Source organism: Pituophis catenifer, unplaced genomic scaffold, assembly GCF_029215685.1.
Source record: "Pituophis catenifer annectens isolate HBS135680 unplaced genomic scaffold, rPitCat1.0.hap2 SCAF_3, whole genome shotgun sequence".
NCBI lineage: Eukaryota > Metazoa > Chordata > Lepidosauria > Squamata > Colubridae > Pituophis > Pituophis catenifer.
Genome location: NW_027256883.1, coordinates 43,799,511 through 43,820,780, shown reverse-complemented (window position 1 = coordinate 43,820,780; position 21,270 = coordinate 43,799,511). Strand labels below are relative to the sequence as shown.

The following is a 21,270-nucleotide window of genomic DNA, read 5'->3' as shown; positions in this document are numbered from 1 at the left end:
CCACTACTTCCCTGGCAGTTGATGTCTCTTGTGATTAGCCTAAGTTAGGCTCACTATAATAGCAGTCCAAGCATCTCTCTCTCCCTCTCTCTCTCTCTCCCTCCCTCCCGCCCTCCCTCCCTCTCTTAGTTTCACTGTTTTTCCCAGTTGTGCATCCTATCAGTTAAGCACATCCATCACTACAAAAAATGTTCAGTTCCAACATGATTATATTTCATCTTAAACCCCATAATAATGGTCTACATTGTAAGGTTTTGTAAAAAATCACTTAAATCAAAGGTACAGCCTATGGCCCAGAGGAAGACAATGTGGTATCTTCAAAAAAAATTATGTTACAGTTCATGTAATCCATTGCCACCACCTCTGCTGGTTGGATCTGCTTGGGATTGAAATCTAAACTTTCTGGAATACAGCAATTTGTGTTCTCCTTCAGAGTCTGCCTTATTTTTTGCTGTGCCTCGTGTTTCCAAAATGTTTAACTAAACTAAATTTTAATGGGCCAGAAGAGGAGAATATACTTAAAATACTGGAGTAATTATATAACCAATATTTCATAAACCTAATGTAATTTACATCAAATTTGTTTTTTTTCCTGGGCATATTGTTTTATTCTAGCCCTGCCAATAATTTCAAATGCAATTTCTGACATGCTGCTTTAGGACTAAATTCATTTCTACCCTGACTTAACAATTTATGAAAACCCCTCCCCCCAAAAACCCAAAAACACCCTTTATGTACTAAAGAAATGTGCACAAAAGACATAACTAAACAAAAAGTAAAAAAAAAAAAGATTGCTCATGTTTATGCTCTGTGCTTTAGAGGAAAGTTAGGCTTAAACCACTTCCTCTGAAATCAGGTAATTAAAAATAACTTAGTGTTGGTTACATCATACAGCACAGATCATTCCAGTGATTTAATCAGGAATACTACTATAGTGATTTATAGAGTGCTTGTCCATGGGATTTCACATAACAGGCACAAAAAGTACAAATCGTATCAGCTTTTCCCAATCTGGTATTAGATGCTGGTTCCCATAATTCCACTTAGCAGATGGCTGGACATTGAAATCCAACACATCTGGAAGATACCTAATTGGGAAATGCTGACGTTACAGTACAGTAATGCTTCATCCTTGGTCCTAAAAATATGCATACCATAGATAAGAGACAACTCAGTCTCATTTCCTGGTCAGATTACAGCACTGTTACCATTTCATTCACTTTGAAAGATCAGAACATCTTTCTAACCATCTATTGCATCGTAGCTGGAGAATTCTGGAAGTTGGTGTCCATCCATCTCAAAGTGGTCAAGATTAAAAAACATTGATCTACTGCAAGACCATCAAAATCACTTTTACTATTTCTCAGGTATCCTGGATTGCACAAATATTGCCCTTTAATAACACTTCACTAATCAGAGTTGCTAAAAAATAATTTTTCTCAACTAGAAAGAAACACACATTTTAATGTGGTATGTAAAAAGTATGTTTTTTTTAAAAAGACTATAGAATTTTAAAATAGGGAATTGAATGGTTAGTCTTTTCCATATCAAATAGTCAGTGCTTCAGTCTAGTGACAGACCCAAATGCAGAAAAAAAAAGCAGGCCCACAGTTACATGTCATGTAACTTGGATGTACATTTACATTGGAATCTCATTGGTTCCATTAAGATGGTTTGGTAAACACTTGCTGTGGGGTTCAGTTAACATACACACAAACACACACGGTTCTTCCGCCTGTATGCAAACAATGCTTAAAGTTCCTCCTTTCTCTCTGCAACCTCCTGTTTTTCAGAGAACACCTGTTTGGATGGAATGGCACTTTTGTTGAACTGTATAATTTGGGAGGTGGCTGCTGAAATAATTGAAGATTATTGCCTCTCTGTGGTAAGGAGATTCTACTAGATACCAATACTTTCCATGTTTGGAAGGAAGCCAAGCTTTCTCTTCATTGATTGACCAATGTAGAGCTAGGCCTATACTTTTTCTTGAAGACAGAAATGTACATTGCTTTCTATACTATATTTCTGATTAAGTGATTTTGAAGAAGGGATGTAAGATTTGGTGATCATTCTACTTAAATTCTACTATCTTTCCTCCAAAGAACAGAGAAAAATCAAAGCTTGTACTGTTCAAAGCAGTTTTCTAAGCAATGAGTAAATTAGCCAGATTTCTTTAACTTCAGCCCCTTACTGATTATTTTTTGGCCACACAGACTAAATCTATATTCTCGGCAGTCCTCCAATAAGCCACTTAGGATTTCTTATACAAGGGAGATACAGGAGCTGCAATTATCAATATATATATATAAGATTATAGGATATAGTTTGTTCAAGAGTCTTAACTTGGATCTAATGTGATAGACTACATAAATATTACTCCAAAATGTTTATTGTACAAAAATTAATTCTAGAAAACAATATAAGACAATTAGCTTCACTTTTTCAAGATTACTATAGACATTGCAATAGATAACATTTCATTTTGTTTCAGAACACATTCGGTCATATAAAAATATAATTATTTACATTATGTCTACATCCTTAAACAAGGCTATCAATTTGGTTTTTTTATAAAAAGGCACTTGAATGGTATTGCTCATTTGAGGATAGTTGCTCACGGTATTGCATTTCCTTTGTGCAATTAGGAAAATAAAGCTTTAAAGATATCCATTGTTATCCCCCCCCATCCCTCACTCTTGCACTTATTCCCATTTTAACAATACGTTCACAAGCCCAACGTTTTGTTACAAATAAAGGAAGCATCATCAAAAGTGTTTGTCATGGCAGTTTTACAAAGGCACATTCTATTAAAACATGGCAAACAACTGGACATACATTCTTCTGTTCCTTTGAAATGATGCAATTTTCAGACATTTCAGATCACTCATCAAGAAGCACGCTATGCTAAAAAAAATATTTGACATTTACTGACTTCATGTAGAAGACGCCGACAAGCACTTGTGATACTTGGTATGTAGCAAAATTTTGGTTCTTTGGGAGACTTTGGTTGGAATGGTCATTTTAACTGTGATACATTCTTATAAAAAAATCAATTTGGCATTTGCATCTTCTTCTATATATCTTGTTGCTTTTGTGTTACAGAAAAGTCATGCTTAAACAAGTGAAATAAAACTTTTTTTTTTTGCACCTCTTGGGAAACAGATGAATACATGGAAAGGAGTAGATGTGTCTCTAGTTTGTGGCAAAAGCATGGAAACAGGTAAACTCAGTGAGCTATACAGCAGCCAGATTCCTCATGTTTGTGCAGAAGAGACATTCGAGAGAAAGTTTTGGAACAATTTTTGCACTGGTATTTCTTCACATCCGAATGGGTCTGCAGATGGGCCCTCAAATTTGACCTGTCTGCAAATGCTCTGTTGCAATGAGGGCATGAAAAAGGCTTCTCTCCTGAAAAGAAGGGAAGAAGGAATTTAGTCACTTGAATGCTATAATAATGAAATGTGTATATTAAGTGGGCAAACTATTAGCACAGCACAGAGGAGGAGACGGGTGGATTCTAAATGCCATCGGAGATTCTCTTCTTTACATTATGGGCAACTCAGAGCTTGCAGAAAATCATGATGCATTGAATGACAAGTCACTAACCTATTCTACTTCAGCAGGTGCAGCCAGCACCCTGAAGGTTGGGCTCCACCCAACATTTCCATATGTTTCCTCCATTCATTTACTGTATCCTGTGCAACGCCTTTTGCTGCCCAAGGCTGTGATTTGTATGCTGTTGATGTGGATGGCAGAGGTCCCATCAGATTTAATGCTTTAGTATTCTGCTTTTGTGAAACCAATATATAGATTCACATATGATGTGACTTGCAGTCTCATGAAAAAAACATTCCAAATAAAAGTTTGCACCTAATTGAACAGTTCACTTCTGTCCCGTAGTTTGGATTTATGTAATTTAATGCAGAATTCAGTTAGCTTGGATAGCTATACAGCCAATCCCCTTTGGAAATTCCCTTAGACTGTGTTCAATGGAGTTTGCTGCCATATGAGTATGCACTGCATTATAACCTTGGGGAGTTTAGTTAGAATTGTTAAAGACAATCTTAGATAAACAAGAGTTATTTCTACATAAACCAGGATCAGAGAGTATTCTGTTTTAGGACTAGTTGTGCTGTTCATATATCCAGAGTTGTATAAAACTTAAAGTCAAAGACTTAATCCCAGCTAACTACACTTAAGATCCCCTTTTAGGCTGCAATCCTAAATCAGAAACAACTGCAGTCTTCATCTCATTTATCTGACCAAATAACTGATTTCAAGCAAAAACTCATTTCTAAACAATGTTCAAGGGGAAAAAAAAACTACCTTCTATGTCCATATGCTGACTAATGGGCTTTGCTATATGCACTGCCTGGGCACAACTCTTGACTGTGCAGATTCTTGTTGGAAACTTGATCTGTTTGCCTCCTATTCCCTCCGTGTCTGCTTCTTTTCTCTTATTCCTGCATGGATCATGTTCCAAGGCATTTTTATGGCCAGCTGGATGCCTGCCTTTTGACACCTTGATGAAAATTTGCAGAGAAGCTAGAAGTTGTTATTGCAGGACAAAATTTGGCCCACTCACATAAGGAAGTTTTTTTTTTTAAAGGATGGGGGGATAGAAAATGCCACTGAACATCTAAAAGACCAAAATGGAATCAATGTCTATATAATTGCAATAACTGAAGAAGATAAAAAGAGCAGTCAGTGTGTCAGAATGGTCAACACAGAGAAAGGTTGGATAGCTCTATACCAAGTATGTGTAAAAATCGTATTTCCCTCTTACCAGTATGAGTCCGGATATGTCCTTGGAGTAGCCAAGGTCGAGAGAAAGCCTTGCCACAAATCTTGCAGACACAAGGTAGTGTGTGGGTCCTGATGTGCATCTTTAGAGCCCCCAGGCTCACATATTCCTTATCACAGTATTTACAGCTGAAGGATTTCCTAGATTGGGCATCACAGTGCAACTGCTTATGTTTGGCAAGTCCCGAGAAAGTTGAATAGGTCTTGTTGCATAAACTACACTGAAATTTTTCAGCTTCAATTGCATGGGGGTGGGACAGCTTGGACTGGATTCTCTCCTCTTCATCACTAATGGGGCTTTCTGAGCCACTGTGATCTTTGGACGAAGTGTCAGAATGGGGGGGTGGGCTGACTCTTCCCAAAGATGAAGGATATCCAGAAAGAGGAGAAAGATCACTGGGTAAAGGGGAAGGCAACAGCCCAGTTGTAGTCCAGACTGTGATTGGATTGTATGCCACCGAACTCAGGACTTCTGGTTGTGGAATTATCGGCATTGGGTAGCTCTCATAAAGGTATGGAGAAATTATCACTAGAAAGAAGACAAAGAGAGGAAAACCATTAGAAAATGAAGGAGATAACAGCCACACTACCCAGACTTACCCAGTGATGAAATTGTCATGACATTGACAAACATACGTTTTTAAAATGCAGAGAGTTTAAGGAATGCAGTCCTTCACATATGTAAATTAACACTGTGCACCATAATCTGGGGGAGGTCCGATTTGGTCCAAGTATAGTTTTCTCCCAGTTTGGTCAAGAAACCCAGCAGTAAAATCCGGGCTTATCCTCCTAAGTTTCCAAACTTCTCTTGTGCAGCAACGATCAAATGCAATTTTAGCAGTTAAGAAAAAAAAAAAAAAGGTAGACGTTTCAAAAGGTTGGTGCTGACACGTTTGTAAATAGGACGAAAAGAAAGTACTGCCCAGGGGGACGAAAAAGTATGCTAAAGTGCACACGGGCAGTTTGGTGCAAACAGGCTGGGAGGTTTAACTCAAGAACTACCGTTACCCCAAACGGAGCCCGACTTCCAGCTTCCATGCAGATTTCCTTCTGGCATTACCTGTATGCGTATCCAGTTCACTATAGTTGGGCTTTTTGGACGCGTTGAAATGTTTCTTCACCAAGAAGGACCGTGGCATTTTGAAACACAAGGACTGCTTTCCCCCTTCCCGGATTTCCTCTCGCTGCGGAATAACGGTTCCCAGCTTTTGAGCAGCAGAAGAGAGAAGAATCACTGCAGGGACATTGGTCCTCTAGAACATCTCCTCCTCTGTTTGCCCCATGCAGCAAAATTATGTAGTGCAAAGAAGTCCTTCAAAAGTGCAGTAAATACCCCACTCATCAGGTGCAAGAGGGGAGGGGTCCGGGGACGCCGTTTCAGCCAATCCGGAATTCGCTCATGTTCTTTTGACAAACTCAAGCTTCTTCAGGCCGGGGACTTCTCCCGGCTCTTAGGAGGGAAGATCCAATCCCTTGGAGTTGCTCAGGACTTGGATCAAGTTTCAACTCCTCCCTTCGTGATGGCTGCAAAGGAGAGAGGAAGACACTCCTCTCCAGCGGCAAGGAAGGCGCTGGAGTCTCTCTGTCCTGCTCCTCCCGGGCGAATTCTACTTGAGGAGATGGTGTGTGTGTGTGTGTGTGTGTGTGGCGGCGCCGAGGGAAAGGACCTTTTTGTCCGCACTCCCTGTGCGGAGCTGTGGAGTTCTGCGAACCTTCGTCCAACGGCGCGCCTGCCTCCCAGATGTGCGCGGGGCAAGGCGGAGGAGAAACGCTCCCCTCGGCTGAGCAAAGAGCGGAGGGTAGAAAAGAGACCTCTAGTGATCCAGTAGAAGACGTTAATGAACGAGGCTTTGCTTTCTCAAGGGCGGTGCAACCTATTTTGGAATCGCTGAAAAATGTTGCATAGCTTCTTAAGGGCCCACACTTGCCTTTTGAATCACAGAATAGCCCCGGTGTAACCCTAAGGTAGCCAGGCATATGAAACTGAAGATAAAGAATGCTTAAATTAGATCCGTGTTATTTTGGATGTCTTTGGGTTAAGATAAAACCCACGAGACTTGGGTCTTCTGGTCTGCATAAACCTTGTGCTTTCAACAAAACACTCCCAATGTCCGGCGTTGCTTACTTGAGAGAAAATCTCCTCCAACAAAGTTGGGTTTTGATTCTAAGCAAAAGTGCTACAGAGGGCACAGAAGCCCTTTCTATTTTAGAATTTTCTTGCTGCAAGGGATTCTGCATTTCCTTCCTGGAGGAAATTGAGTCATTCCTGTAAATACCCTAGCACAGAATTAAATGTGTGCAGCCAAATGCTCCAGTTAGCCCAGAGAGCCTGTGTGGAATAGAGGAAAGCTAGCCAACTCCCTCTTAATACCATTTTTTTCTGGCTCGGCTTTTTCTAAACTTGTGCCCTCCAGATGTGTTGGAAGTAGGTTTTGGATATCTGGAAGGCAACAGATTAGAGAAGGCAGATCCAGACCTATTTCCCCAAAATATAATGCCTTTTAAACCTTGTGAATACTTCATTCTCACATGGTGCAAAATTGGGTTGTTCATGAAATGCTCCCTGCAAATTATATGCAATTTAAGCCATATAATCATTCTGCCCATTATGTTTGTAACTGAAATTTATTTCTAGTTCTATGTCTTTAGGTCTCCAAATTCACCTTAAATTTGCATTTTTACATACACTGTTATCACAACGTGTCAGTAGATCAAGGGATATAAAGTGGAAGTAGAAGGTGGAAAGTTACACAGAGACCACCCCAGCCTCCTTTGCAACAGGTGTTGGAGTGAAGATATGGAAAAAAAATCTGTGGTTCTGTTAAGACTTGTAAGAGCAAAGTGCTTTGTCAAGCTGCATAACTTCTTTATCTGGGAGATGCCAAAACAAGTGCAGCAGTGGAGTTAATCTGCTTTCATGTAGAGATCCAACTGTTAACAGACTCCAAGAAAGTCTTACATTGTTGTTGTTGAAAGAACACCTATCCTGAAGAAATTTGATTGGTTTGCTAGCACCAAGCAAGATAGTTACTTTTTTAAAAAAACAACAACAATGATATAATGTGGCTTCTGCTTTGATGCAATGAAATCAAGGAAATAACGAGATGCTTTCCTAGGCATGTTTTCTTCTAGATAAATATGCATGCAGTCAAAGACATTGTAGAGTTAGAGTAAACAATCTGGTGCCCTCCAGATGTTATGGAGGATAGTTTTCTCAATCCCTTATCACTGGCTGCGCTGAGTGGTGCTTTGGGGGAGCTGCAGTCCAAATAAGAGGAGCATACTAGAGTACTTATCTCTGTTTTAGTGGTTCAACTAATTTTCTTCTGCTTCTAGGCTGTCATTCCTGCATAACAATTGTTAAAATGTTACTTCATTTCCTGCCCTCATGAAGCCTTCCTTCTTACTACTGCTTTCCTTGCCATTGATCTCTTAAATTTGATTTGTGTCATGCAATTCATTTTTTCAGACAATACTATTCACAGTGAAATGGAAATATTATTATTATTTATTAAATTTATATCCTGCCCTTTTCCCCGAAGGGACTCAGGGAGGTGAACAGCCGAGAATTAAAATAACATACAATATAAAAGTTAAAATAATTAAAAATAAATTAAATTAAACGGCCGTCCCAATTTAAAACCCCTAGCTATACAATTAAAAAACTAACCCATAAAACCTATTCAGGCCAGGCCGGCTTGCTGAAATAAAAATGTCTTCAGGGCCTTACGGAAAGTGCGGAGATCCGGAATCAGCCATTTTCCGGGAGGTAGCTTGTTCCAGAGAAGGCTCTCCCTCTGGGGGCCGCCAGCCGACATTGCTTGACCGACGGCACCCTGAGGAGGCCCTCTCTGTGAGAGCGTATTGGCCAGTGGGAGGTTATCGGTAGCAGAAGGCGGTCTTGTAAATACCCTGGCCCTAAGCCATGGAGCGCTTTAAATGTGAGAACCAACACCTTGAAGTGCACCCAGAAGACCACCTGGAGCCAGTGCAGCTCGCGCAGGAGAGGTGTTATATGGAAGTGCCATGTTGCTCCCGTAATCACCCACGCGGCTGCATTCTTGACCAGTTGGAGCCTCCGGGTACTCCTCAAGGGGAGCCCCATGTAGAGAGCATTGGCATAGTCCAGGCGAGAAGTGACGAAAGCATGAGTGACTGTGCATAAGGAATCCCGACTCAGAAAGGGGCGGAACTGGCATATCAGGCGAACCTGATAAAAAGCACATGATGGCCACGGCCGTCATGTGCTCTTCTAAAGACAGCCGTGTATCCAGGAGGACGCCCAAGTTGCGAGCCACCTCTGTGGGGGTCAATGACTCGCCCCAATAGCCAGCGATGGCACCAGCTGGCTATATCGGGATGCCAGCATCCACAGCCACTGGGTCTTGGAAGGGTTAAGTTGAAGCCTGTTCCTCCCCATCCAGACCCGCACGGCCTCCAGACACTGGGACATCACTTCAAGGGCATCGTTGGGGTGGTTTGGGGTGGAGATGTACAGCTGAGTGTCATCAGCATACAGATGGCATTGCACCCCAAATCCACGGATGATCTCACCCAGCAGCTTCATATAAATGTTGAACAGGAGTGGCAAGAGGACTGACCCTTGTGGCACCCCACAAACAAGGCGCCTCGAGGTCGACCTCTGCCCCCCTACCAACACAGACTGCGACCGATCGGAGAGAAGGGAGGAGAACCACCGCAACACAATGCCCCCCACCCCCAATCCCTCCAGCCGGTGCAGCATGATACCATGGTCGATGGTATCAAAAGCCGCTGAGAGATCTAATAGGACCAGAACAGAGGAGCAACCCCTGTCCCGAGCCTTCCAGAGATCATCAACCAACGCGACCAATGCCGTTTCTGTGCTGTATCCAGGCCTGAAGCCGGACTGGCATGGGTCTAGATAGACAGTTTCATCCAGGTACTGTGGGAGCTGTTGCTCAATCACACTCTCAACAACCTTCGCAATAAAGCGAATGTTGGAGACAGGATGGTAGTTAGCCATAACAGCCGGGTCCAGAGAAGACTTCTTAAGGAGGGGCCTCGCCACCACCTCTTTCAAGGCAGGCGGCAGGAAACCCTCCCCCAAAGAAGCATTTATAATCCTCTGGAGCCAGCTTCGCGTAACTTCCCGGGTAGCCAGTACCAGCCAGGAGGGACACGGGTCCAGTAAACATGTGGTTGCGTTTAACCTCCCCAGAATCCTGTCCACGTCCTCAGGAGTCACAGGATCGAACTTGTCCCAGATAACATTCTCAAGACCCGCCTCAGCCATCCCGCCGGAATCTACCCAGTCAGAGTCCAAGCCTTCCTGAATCTGAGTGATTTTATCGTGCAGATACTGTGCAAAATCCTCAGCCTGCCCTTGCAAGGGGTCCTCCCGCGCTCCCTGATGTAGGAGGGAGCGGGTCACTCTAAACAAGACGGCTGGGCGATTATCTGCCGATGCAATAAGAGCGGAAAAGTAATCACACTTTGCTGCTTTTATCGCCACTAAATAGGTCTTAATATGAGACCTAATTAGTGTTCGATCAGATTCGGAATGACTGGCCCTCCAACCACTCTCTAGGCGTCTTTTCCGGTGCTTCATCCCCCTCAGCTCCTCGGTGAACCAAGGAGTTGGGCAGGTGCGGCACCAGGTCAGAGGCCACAAAGGCACGACACGATCCAAAGCCCCGGCGGCCGTCCTATCCCAGGCGGCCACCAGATCTTCAGTCGAGTCGTGAGCCAAAGCCTCAGGAAATGGCCCAAGCTCCCTCTGGAATCTCTCTGGATCCATCAGGCACCTGGGGCGGAACCACCTAATCAGTTCCACCTCCCTGCAGTGGGGTGCAGCGGTCAGAAAGTCCAGCCTCAGGAGAGAATGGTCAGACCATGACAGGGGCTCAATAGCTATATCCCCTATATCCTGGCCATTCAACCACTGACCAGAGACAAAAACCAAGTCCAGAGTGTGTCCTCCCATGTGAGTAGGGCCATGAATTAGTTGTGTCAGGTCCAAGGCCGTCATGGAAGCCATGAACTCCCGGGCCACCTTAGATGCCTCACCAACCGATGGCAGGTTGAAGTCCCCCGTGACCACTAGTCTGGGGGTATCAACCGCCACTCTGGCAATAACGTTGAGAAGCTCGGGCAGGGCCGTTGTCACGTGGCAGGGAGCCAGGTACATGATCTGGCCCACCTGCATCCCATGGCCCCACTTTACCAGGAGAGACTCAGATCCGGCTATCTGTGGTACAGTGGTCTCCCTCAGATCAAGACCTTCCTTAATGACAACCGCCACCCCCCCCACCCCTGCCCTGGGCCCTCGGCTGATGAAATGCTCGGAAACCTGGTGGGCACATTTCTACGAGGGGGACCCCCCCTCTTGGCCCAACCAGGTCTCTGTAATACCCGCCAGGTCCGCTCCCCCCTCCTGAATTAACTCGCAGATGAGGGGGGCCTTATTAACCACGGACCTGGCATTGCACAGCATCAGGCCTGGCCTCTGAAGCTCTGGACAACCTGGGAAACGAGAGGAGCCTTGGGGGCTGAGGCATGCCACCACTTGAAGACAGCAGGTGCATGCCCCATTAACACGATATGGTCCCCTGCTCCCGCCGTATCTGCCCCTCCCAACCATGGTCCTGATGGAATCGCCCTCTTCCATACTTGCACTAAGCCCCTCCACACCCGGCTCCACACCTCCCAGTTCATGCATCTGTGCCAAACCTGACCTATCACCTTCCTTCCCCACCCCCCCTCCCCAAGCCCCTTAAAAATTTATACAAGGACAATTTTAAAAAACCCCTCAGCCCCCTCTTTGCAGCATGCCACCTCTCGGGATTCCAAAATCCGTCATTGAGGTAGGCCCTCGATAACGTGGAGGGCCAAGCCTGCGAGAGGGGGGAATCTCACAGACCAAGAAGCTCCGCTGCTGAGTACATCTTGCCGCAGGGATGGGGTGACCATCTCCTAAAGGGTCCATACAGAAAAGTCCGAGGGAGAACATAAGAAGACGGGAGCCACAAAAGGATTCAAGACCCAGTCCGCTGTTCTCTCACAACAGAGGCCAAGTCCATCTCCAGGTCAACACGGTCCAAGGGGTGGGGAGGGATAAGTCCCACCGCCCTCTCACAGCGGCTTGGCCTGATGGTCTGCCCCCTCTACTGGTGAGATGGAAGTAATGGTCCAACGTGAGCACTCGGCACCCATAATATAGGTCCAAAATCCGCCCTCTCACGGCGGATTCGATGGTCCGTCCCTCTGCCAGCAAGGTGTAAAGTGCAGGTGCCGAATGATGGTACAACAGAAACAATGCAGCACCCAGGATATAAATCCCCAATCCACCCTCTCACGGCGGTTAGTCCAATGGTCATTCCCCTGCCAGCAGGTACAAAGTGCAAAGTGCAAAATAGCTAATGCCATCCCAGCTATTTCAAAGTATATTCCAAATATTCCAAAAAATATTCTGGAAATTTGCCTTAGAATGCTGAACCTGGATAACCAATAATCAGGAGTCTGACAGCACTTTTTCCAATTAACACATATTATTACAAATGCTACCAGAGTCTTCCTCATTTTTTTGCTAACATAGACAAAGATGGCTGCCCTCCTATAGCACGGATGTCAAATTTGCAGTGTCACATTGCTGCCACGTGATAATTTCACGATGTTTTTTTCCTTCACGGAGCTGGGGTGGGCGTGGCCTGTGTGTGATGCACCCGGCCTCTGGGCCCCCAGTTTGACACCTGTGTCCTACAGGGCCAACCACGGGTAGGAATACATTGGGGGGTTTTGGCATAGGGATTGTTCTATGTTTGATAAATTGCAAGACCTATTCTGGAATCCTTTCTGTGTGTAGCATGGTCTTCATAATGTAGTTGTAGTGGCAACTTCATGTGATTAGAGAACATCACTAAGTCCATGAGAAATATCCCAACCTGATCTTTCCAAAAAAATGGATGCAGTATCCACCTCTCCCCAGCAGTGCCTTACTAGTAAAAGGGTAGTATTACAGTATTAATTAATACAGTAGATCTTGATTAACCTAAAGAACAATTATACTGTAAAAGCAATAAAGGGAAAACAGATTTTTAGGAAAAATAGCATGAGGACCACAGGTTGCAAATGTTTTGTGTGTGAAATATTGGTCAGACTTATAGAATATACTATGTGAATCTATCTCAAGTAGCAGATTATTTTTTCATAGAACATAGCAAAAATTACTTAACAGATGGTGTGAAATTCCCCAGTAGACTATCAACAACAGCAAAGCAAAGCACGTTCTGTCATGTGAAACGCTTGCTCTTTTCTAAATTTCCACAACTATTTGATTTCCTTTCAGTGCAGAAAATAACGTTGACTCTAGCCTTTGTGAGCATCATTCCTATGATGTGACAATGTTCATCTGTACCATCTGATGATTAATCAATGTCCATATGATCCAGAAGACAGTAAGAGCCTTATTCTCTACGGTCTCATGCTTGATGCAATTGCATCAGAACATCAGCATAGGAGAAGCATGGTGAAGAAGGCCCTTGGGCTTCTCTAGCCAGACTTCTGTATAAATCATAAGGTCCTGACATGTCAGGCAAGTGGTGGGGGTAACATGAATGATGTTGGGCAATGGGTGCAAGGCATGTTATTACATGGCTTTAGAAGGATATTAGCAGAATGTTGTTAACCTGAGTGAAGTTTTCTGTCAAAAAACTGGGTGAGTCTGTATGAAGGCTACATGAGTCAGAGTCAGCAGGTGTTTAACGTGAATTTAGAGGGGGAGACTCTTCAGTTGAAGGCAGCCAGAGATACTGTTGTGTTAGAAGGAAAGAATTGGCCTGAAGAAAAGATCACAATCAAATATAAATCAGAGTTAAAAGCAGCAGATCCTTTTGAAAAAGAGAGACACAAGTGTTTTCTGTTGTTTCAGGCCCCTCTTTTAATTCAGAAATCAAGTATTGGCTCCGTTCCTTAAATATTTAGGATAAGCCCATTAATTGTTTTATTGGCAGTATATTGACTAATATATTGTAGCCATGAACTCTTACTGAAACATTGATCTTATATTGTGGCAACCATGCCTGGCTAAGGGTGATGTGAAATTGCGAGTTTTAGAATGCAATGAAGATGGACTTTATTCAGAAAGTGCAATTTGAAAGGCTTTTTTTGATACGCTGTTCCTAATCTCTGATGAAGGTACTATGTCTTCCAACCCACACTGCTCATTTCAAGCATGAGCTACAAATATTCTCCTTTATTGGTACTGCTGATAATTCTCAAAGAAGCCATTTTTTATTTCCTATTTTATTAGTAGGACATTACTTGTCCTGCCTTTTCCAAGGACTTGAGACCACTGGAGGATTAGAAATTTGAATAAATGACCATGCCAGAGCATACATCAGTGTCAGAATTGCAAACAAGTGGAGCAAATGTAGGAAAGCAAATAATCTTACTTAAGTGTTCTGACAATGAGGGATGTGATTACAATCTTTTCTTGACACAGAAACATCATATTGTGTATAGTTAGCCCTCAGTGTATGAGCACAATTGAACCCAAAATTTCCATTGCTAAGCAAGACAGTTGTTAAGTGAGTTTTGTGCCATTTTATGAGCTTTCTTGCCACAGTTGTTAAGTGAATCCCTGCAGTTGTTATGTTAGTAACACAGTTGTTAAATGAATCTGGCTTTTTCATTGACTTTGCTTGTCAGAAGGTCATAACCTGACCACGTGACACTGCATCTGGCATAAATACACACCAGTTGCAAATCGTCTGAATTTTGATCAAGTGACTACAGGGATGCTGCAATGGTTATAAGTATGGAAAACAATAATAAGTCACTTTTTTCAGTGCCATTAAAACTTCAAAAGGTCACTAAATGAATGGTTGTAAGTAGAAGACTACCTATACTCCAGCTGATATTTTGAAGTGGAGCAAGGAAATGATAGATACAAAATTTTTAGGGCAAATTAATATACATTTGAGGAAAAAAATGACTACCCATTTAGGCACGATTCACATTAAACCGTGATATGCTATAAACTACACTATGATGTATGAACCCTGGTGAAATTTAAACTAAATTGTGCTTTGTTTATAATAGTAAAGCATAAACAATAGTTTCATCATATTGTAAGCTGCCCAGAGTCACTGTATCACTGAAATGGGCACAAAAACATAAGATATTAATAAATAAGTAAATAAGTAAATAAACAAAAACCACAATGGTAGTATTGACTGACTGTGCTAAGTCCAAACAATATAGACATATACATAGTAATATGGTGTTATTATAAAAATAAATATGTAAGGGGATATTTCACTTTTCCAGTGATACAGCATTATATATTTCATTTTAATAACCTACTATGTTTATATTTAGGGACAAAATTAAGATTCTGATGACAGAAAAAAGTCACAAACTACACAACCTTGTGTGACAACTCAGAAGTGACTGAATTTATCAATCAGCTGTGTATATCATTACAATCTGGACTCAGTTTGATGTCAAATTACCGTATTTTTGGGAGTATAAGACACACTTCGCCCCCTAAAAGAGACTGAAAATTTGGGTGCGTCTTATACTCCAAATGTAGCCCCGCCCACCCATCAGCCCTGCCCACCCATCAGCCCCCCCACCCTTCGGCCTCCATGCCCCTTCTTTCTGGCTGCAGAGATTGCCACAGACAATGGCTTGCATTTTTGGTCTCTGTGCCTCGTGTTTTCAGCCTCCAAAAGCCCCGTTTGAGAGCCGTTGAAGGCTGCGGGGATCACCAAAGCACATCACCACCAATCGCCTCTGCGCATCATGTTTTCAGCCTCTGCTTGCCCTATTTTTGGCCCCTGCACGTTGTGTTTTTGGGCAGCAATTGGCAATGTGCTTTGGCAATCCCCGCAGCCTTGAATGCCTCTCAAATGGAGCATTTGGAGGCTGAAAACACAAGGCACAGAGCCCAAAATGGCAACCTGGAACATCTGCTGCCTTGTCTTACCACTTCCCTGCTTTGCCTGCTTTATTCACTGCAGCTGTGCAATTATTAGCTGTGCTTTTGAAGCTGCTTATCATCCTCAATGAGGTCTGCGCGCTCACAACCAGTGAACTAATACGCTGAAGCTGACCAGGCTAAGGATGCTAGCCAGATGAATACCTGGTAGGCAGAGACAGAATTTTTTTTTCCTATTTTCCTCCCCAAAACTAAGGTGTGTCTTATACTCCGGAGCAACTTATACTCTGAAAAATACGGTATTTAAATACGCATTAAGTAGGGAAATAAAAATATGTTTGAAGAAGGCAAGTGATCTATTGTTTTTATTGATGTATGGATGAATAGGATTCCAATAAAATAATATACAGCATGATACATCTTGAATCATTTGATGAGTTATGCAAGACTTAGAACCTTTGATTCTGTAAGGAGGCCAGGGTAATGCTAGCAGAACTGGGTAGTAGTGAAGTAGACACTAGACCTGTGAGGGCGAACCTATGGCACATGTGCCACGGGTGGCACATGAAGCCATGTCGCCTGGCATGCCAGCTCAGCTCCGGCGCACATGCGCGTGCTGGCCAACTGATTTTCAGGCCTTTTGGGCCCACCAGAAGTAGGGAAACAGGCTGTTTCCTGCCTCCGAAGGGCCTGGGGGTGGCGGGGAAGGCCTGTTTTTCTTTCTCACCTGGCTCCAGATCCTCTCTATGCATCTGGGAAGGGCAAAAACAGCCTTCCCCACCTCCTCGGAGGCCCTCTGTAGGCCCAAAACTTCCGGTTGGACAGGAAGTGACTTTTTTGCTGTCCCCAGCCTCCAGAGACTCCTAGAGAATAACAAATTATTCTTCCTATTCATTTTTAGTGTATTTCTCTCATAACGCTAAGCACTGAATTACACATTCAATAAGCTCCATTTAGAAGCCCCACTTTGTCAAGTTTTGAGTTTCTGAGAGGCCACCTTTCCTTCTATGAAAAGAACATGCTTGATTCCTAAGATCAAAGGTTTTTCAGAAGTTGGTCTCATTGCTAGAAGCTCATACATTAGAGAAATATTCTTTTGAGTAGCACCCAGGCTAAACCCAGTGTTCTCCACAGACAGGTAAAATAGTTTGAAACCTATTCTACTAATACTTCAGAAAACAGGCAAAACCCCATCTCTTCCCAAAGACTTCGTTAAAAATATTTCTTTTAAATTCTGTATTTAAATTCTGGATTTAATTTTGATTTTAATTGCATTATTTTATTATATTTGTTTAAAATATGTTTTTAATATTAATAAACCTCTGAGTGTTAGATAAACAAAAGAGCAAGAAATAAATTCAATAATTCAAAATGGAAATTAAACTTTAAGTTAGTCGCACAATGTTGATAGGACTTCTTTGAACCTGCTTTTGTGTAGAAGCATAGATACCAATGATATTGATGTCATTATAGACTTGATTTTACTGAAATACAATCCTACATAAATTTAAATGGGAGTATAATTGAAATCCATGGGATATACTTTTAAAGAGATTGGAATAAGTACTAATAGGAATTACAAAGAGAAACCAAATATAATAGACTAGAAGAAAAAAAGTAGGAAAAAGTACATAATGTTTTAAAATATTAGCTATCTAATTTGTGAAACTCAAAAGACACTTAAGCAGTACAACCTCTGAATAATTATGATTCAAGTTTCACTACAGAGCTAATATTTATATACAATTAATGTGGAAACTGGAGGTAATAAGAGCTTTGGTGAGAGAATTATCCTATCATTATATGTCAAGGAATAGACTTCGTCTTTTTTAAAAAAAAAAAATGCAACAAACACTGTTCCCCCAATTCAATTTTAAACGTATTTCCGGACATTTTAGCTCACTGGTTAAACTGGAATATTAACCAGGCATTTGGTTCCTGATTGGCAATGTCTGAGGTAACATTTTAAACTACATGCAGTCATTCAAAATTATAGCTGGTATTAAGACTTTAATGCTAGGATCCCATCAGCAGAAAAGGAGTATCTTCTGACTGAACATATTCTGAAGTAAGTGAAGTAATCCACATTATCATTTAAAGGAGGAAAGCCCATTGTTTGCAATCTTAAAACTTCTTGACGGCACCATTGATTGCAACACTATGAAACAGTGGGCTAGGTTTGATTTAGTCTGTGAAGATAAATTTAGAGTCCTTATTATCAAGGTTTGTTTATTATTCTGAACTTGTCACATCCTTTGTACTTCAGCGTGAAATCAGATGTTAATGATAATTAAGACAAAATATTCATTGCTGAAATGTTGACTTCAGAACAAATTCCTTACGTTTTTTTCTATGGGCATTTTCCCTTCCTTAATGAAATACAGGAATGAACCTTCTTTTAATTCAGCCTTAGCAAGTAACAGTATTTGCCCACCCTCCCTCTCCCTCCCTCCCTCCCTCTCTACATCCCCCATGTGTGAAAAATCAAGGCAGATCAACAGGGAATATCTGGGCTGTAGCTAGGCTGGAAGTTGGAAAGCATTGTGAGTTAAAGCTGACACTACCTATGCATGCTTAAATATGACATTTTCCTGCGAATTTGAGCACATACTGTTTATGTGCAGTTGTTTACAGAATCAATTAAGAAAACAGTGAATGTGGTAGGTGCAAAAGTTTGGATACAATTTCAGTCTGCATTTTCTAACATCCTCTTTGTAGAAGTAACAACTTCCAAATGCTTCCAATAGCTACTGTAGCTAAAACTCTTGTAATTATTATCTTTGGACCCTCCCCTGCCCCCACTCTTCTTTGCAAAACTCTTCTAGCTCAAAAATATTCTTAGATTTCCTTGCATATTTGAGATATCACCACAGATTTTCAATATTATTCGAGTATGGGAACTATGAAGCCTAATACCAAACCTTTTTCTTGTAACCTTTCCTTCTTCTTGGCTAATCTGGAGGTATGTTTTAGATTGTTAGTTTTTGATATATCTAATGTCTCAGTCTATGCTCTATGGAGATGGAGAAATGAGGGAGTTCCATATGTCCTGAAATATAGTTCTCACCAGGTCAGCCAGCATGGTCAATCGGAAAGAACATTGGGAGTGATAGTTCTTCATTGTTCAGGTGCTTAGTTTCTTCTTCCTTTTTAAATGTTTGATACTGCATTGGCTCTGAGAGCTTAGGGGTTAGCAGATTTGGGCTGACAGCTAGATAACAGCAAAGAGTTAATTTTATGCATCTTTTTCCAACATCTAATAATGGCTCTCTGAATTTTTGCATTTCAGATTTGGTAGTTGTACTGGATCTAAATATGCAGAAGGGCCATTTTCATGACTGCAGCACAATCCGTTTGTACTCATTACTGTCAAAACAGATGATTCTACCAGGCATTACAACGGGAATATCTCCGTCTGGGATTGATTGCCTAATATAGCAAACTACAAGTTAAAGTGAAGCTTGTTATATACAGTATTTAAACATTGGGCTGACATACCAATTGAGATACTTATTAGATTCCTCTAAGCAGGAAGCCTAACCTTTTTGCTATCACATGCCAGGAGCGGTGTGTGTGTGTATGTTGCACACATGCCCACATCTATAATTCTATGCGTCCTGCCCTTGCGCATGCACATGTGACCTCCCCGCTCCCAGCACGTGATGGCCCGGTAAGCCCGTTTTTCTCTCTCACCAGGCTCCAAAGCCTTTCTAGGAGTCTGGGGAGGGTGAAACCTTCCCCACCCCTCCAGAGGCCCTCCTGAGGCCGAAAACGGCCTGTTTGCCAACTTCTGGTGGGAGAGGAAGTTCCATTTTTTGCTATCCCCAGGATCCAGAGTCTTTCTAGGAGTCTGGGGCAGGGTGAAAACTGCCTTCCCCACACCCTGGAGGCCCTCTGTAGGCCGGAACCGGCCCATTTGCCAATTTCCGGTGGGACTGGAAGACTGGGGAGAGAGAAAAATGGGCCTTCCCCACCACCACCCCACGCCTTCTAGAGGCAGGAAACAGCCTGTTTCCCTACTTCTGATGGGTCCAGAAGGCCCGAAAATCAGCAGGCTGGCATGTGCATGAGCACTGGAGCTGAGCTCGCGTGTCCACCAATATGGCTACATGTGCCACCTGTGGCACCTGTGCCATAGGTTCACCATCACGGATGTAGGATTTGTCTTTCTATTGCAGTTTAAACTCTGTTAAGCAACTTAAGGCCATGAATGAAACAGTATGTAAAAACTATATCATGCTACAGTCTACTTTTTAAACTGTCGAATTAGTGCTTGAAAATCCAATCTGCATCATGTGATGAGGGAATCTTAATCCTTTCTCTTAGGTCTGATAACATGGTAAAAGGAAATCCTTCATCCCAGTCTCACGCACCCGTGTATGTGTTTCTGGAATACAAATAAAGGAGATGGATCCAGTCACAATAGTTTTTTTTATATTATAGTAGATTTTAGGAAGAGAAGTGCATCATGCTTTGAATGTTAGATGCTTTTTTCATTCTAGCTGTAGCCTTCCTAAATATACTTTTGTAACATCAAATCCTGCTGGCTTTATTTATCTCTGTTTTGCTGTTTACTCAGTGACTTACTGCTCAGCTCTTGCCTCCTGGATTGTCTTTGGCTTCTGATTGTTTTTTGGTCCTGAAAAAGGACTTTGCCCCAATGATCCTGTATCTCCGTTCACCTGCTGCTACACATGACGTAGCAGCAGGTACTTTATATCAAAGCTCATGGCAAAAGACATTTATTTAAACCAATGTTTTTCAGACCTGGCAACTTTAAGATGTGGGAACTTCAAACTGGCTGGGGAATTCTGAGAGTTGAAGTCCACACATCTTAAAATTTCCGATTTTAAAAATAGTCATTTAAATCTAAGAATCTGAAAAGTTGTTTTATCAATAACATAAAATATTTTAATGCCTGACCACCCACAGTAAATTTAGTTATTTCCAAAGTTGCCTAAATTATGATCTTTAAGAAATCTCCAAGGGAAGACAGGCGTATTCCTATTGAGCAATCACCAAGAAAGCTTTTTAAAAGCCAATGAAGGTCTCTGGCTCTAATAGAAGATGAAGAAAGCAGAGCTTTACAAATCCCTTCCTCATCCCATCCAATATCTATATTGAATTTAAATTTACCTACAATTTAATTTAGTCAACTTCAAAAAGGTCAGATGCAAAAACTGTCAGAATTAGTGGGGTAACAGATTTTTTTTAAAAAAAGGCAATAAAATAACACAATTAAATTCTGCTGTACTGCTCCATGTTGCATGCATCTGGACCTCAAATCCAGTTGACAGATTTATTGTGGAAGGATGAGTCAGCTGGATTGAATTTTTGTTAATCATTGCACGTCAATGCAATTCTTCCCCAGGAAGATCTTGAAAAGGATTCCTACAGAGTGAAACAGGCATTTTAATCATTATTATACAGTTTGGAAGAGACACCTGCTGGACAATCCACACTATGTACACCAGTCTCAATTGTTTGAGCCTCACAGACTAAATCAGAATGTTTTGCTTTAGTCAAAAAGAGATCTGTTATGCCAC

General features: G+C 42.1%; 1 protein-coding gene across 1 annotated transcript; it reads right to left on the bottom strand.

Moving 5' to 3' along the window:
* Positions 1 to 2,943: 2,943 nt before the first annotated feature.
* On the bottom strand, positions 2,944 to 5,999 carry SNAI2 (snail family transcriptional repressor 2). The gene is made up of 3 exons (XM_070942311.1): positions 5,864 to 5,999; positions 4,787 to 5,332; positions 2,944 to 3,408 (listed from the first exon to the last, which is right to left on the bottom strand). Exons 1-3 carry the CDS (start codon positions 5,940 to 5,942, stop codon positions 3,227 to 3,229), a joined length of 807 nt encoding a protein of 268 aa, XP_070798412.1. The 5' UTR covers positions 5,943 to 5,999; the 3' UTR covers positions 2,944 to 3,226.
* Positions 6,000 to 21,270: the final 15,271 nt, after the last annotated feature.

Bases quoted from the DNA above. Each gene is read 5' to 3' on its own strand.
- SNAI2 (XM_070942311.1), bottom strand. From the start codon at position 5,942: ATGCCACGGTCCTTCTTGGTGAAGAAACATTTCAACGCGTCCAAAAAG. The intron at 5,333-5,863 runs GTAATGCCAGAA...TCTTCTTTCTAG, and splicing joins TGAACTGGATACGCATACAG to TGATAATTTCTCCATACCTT. The intron at 3,409-4,786 runs GTAAGAGGGAAA...CCTTCTTTTCAG, and splicing joins ACATATCCGGACTCATACTG to GAGAGAAGCCTTTTTCATGC.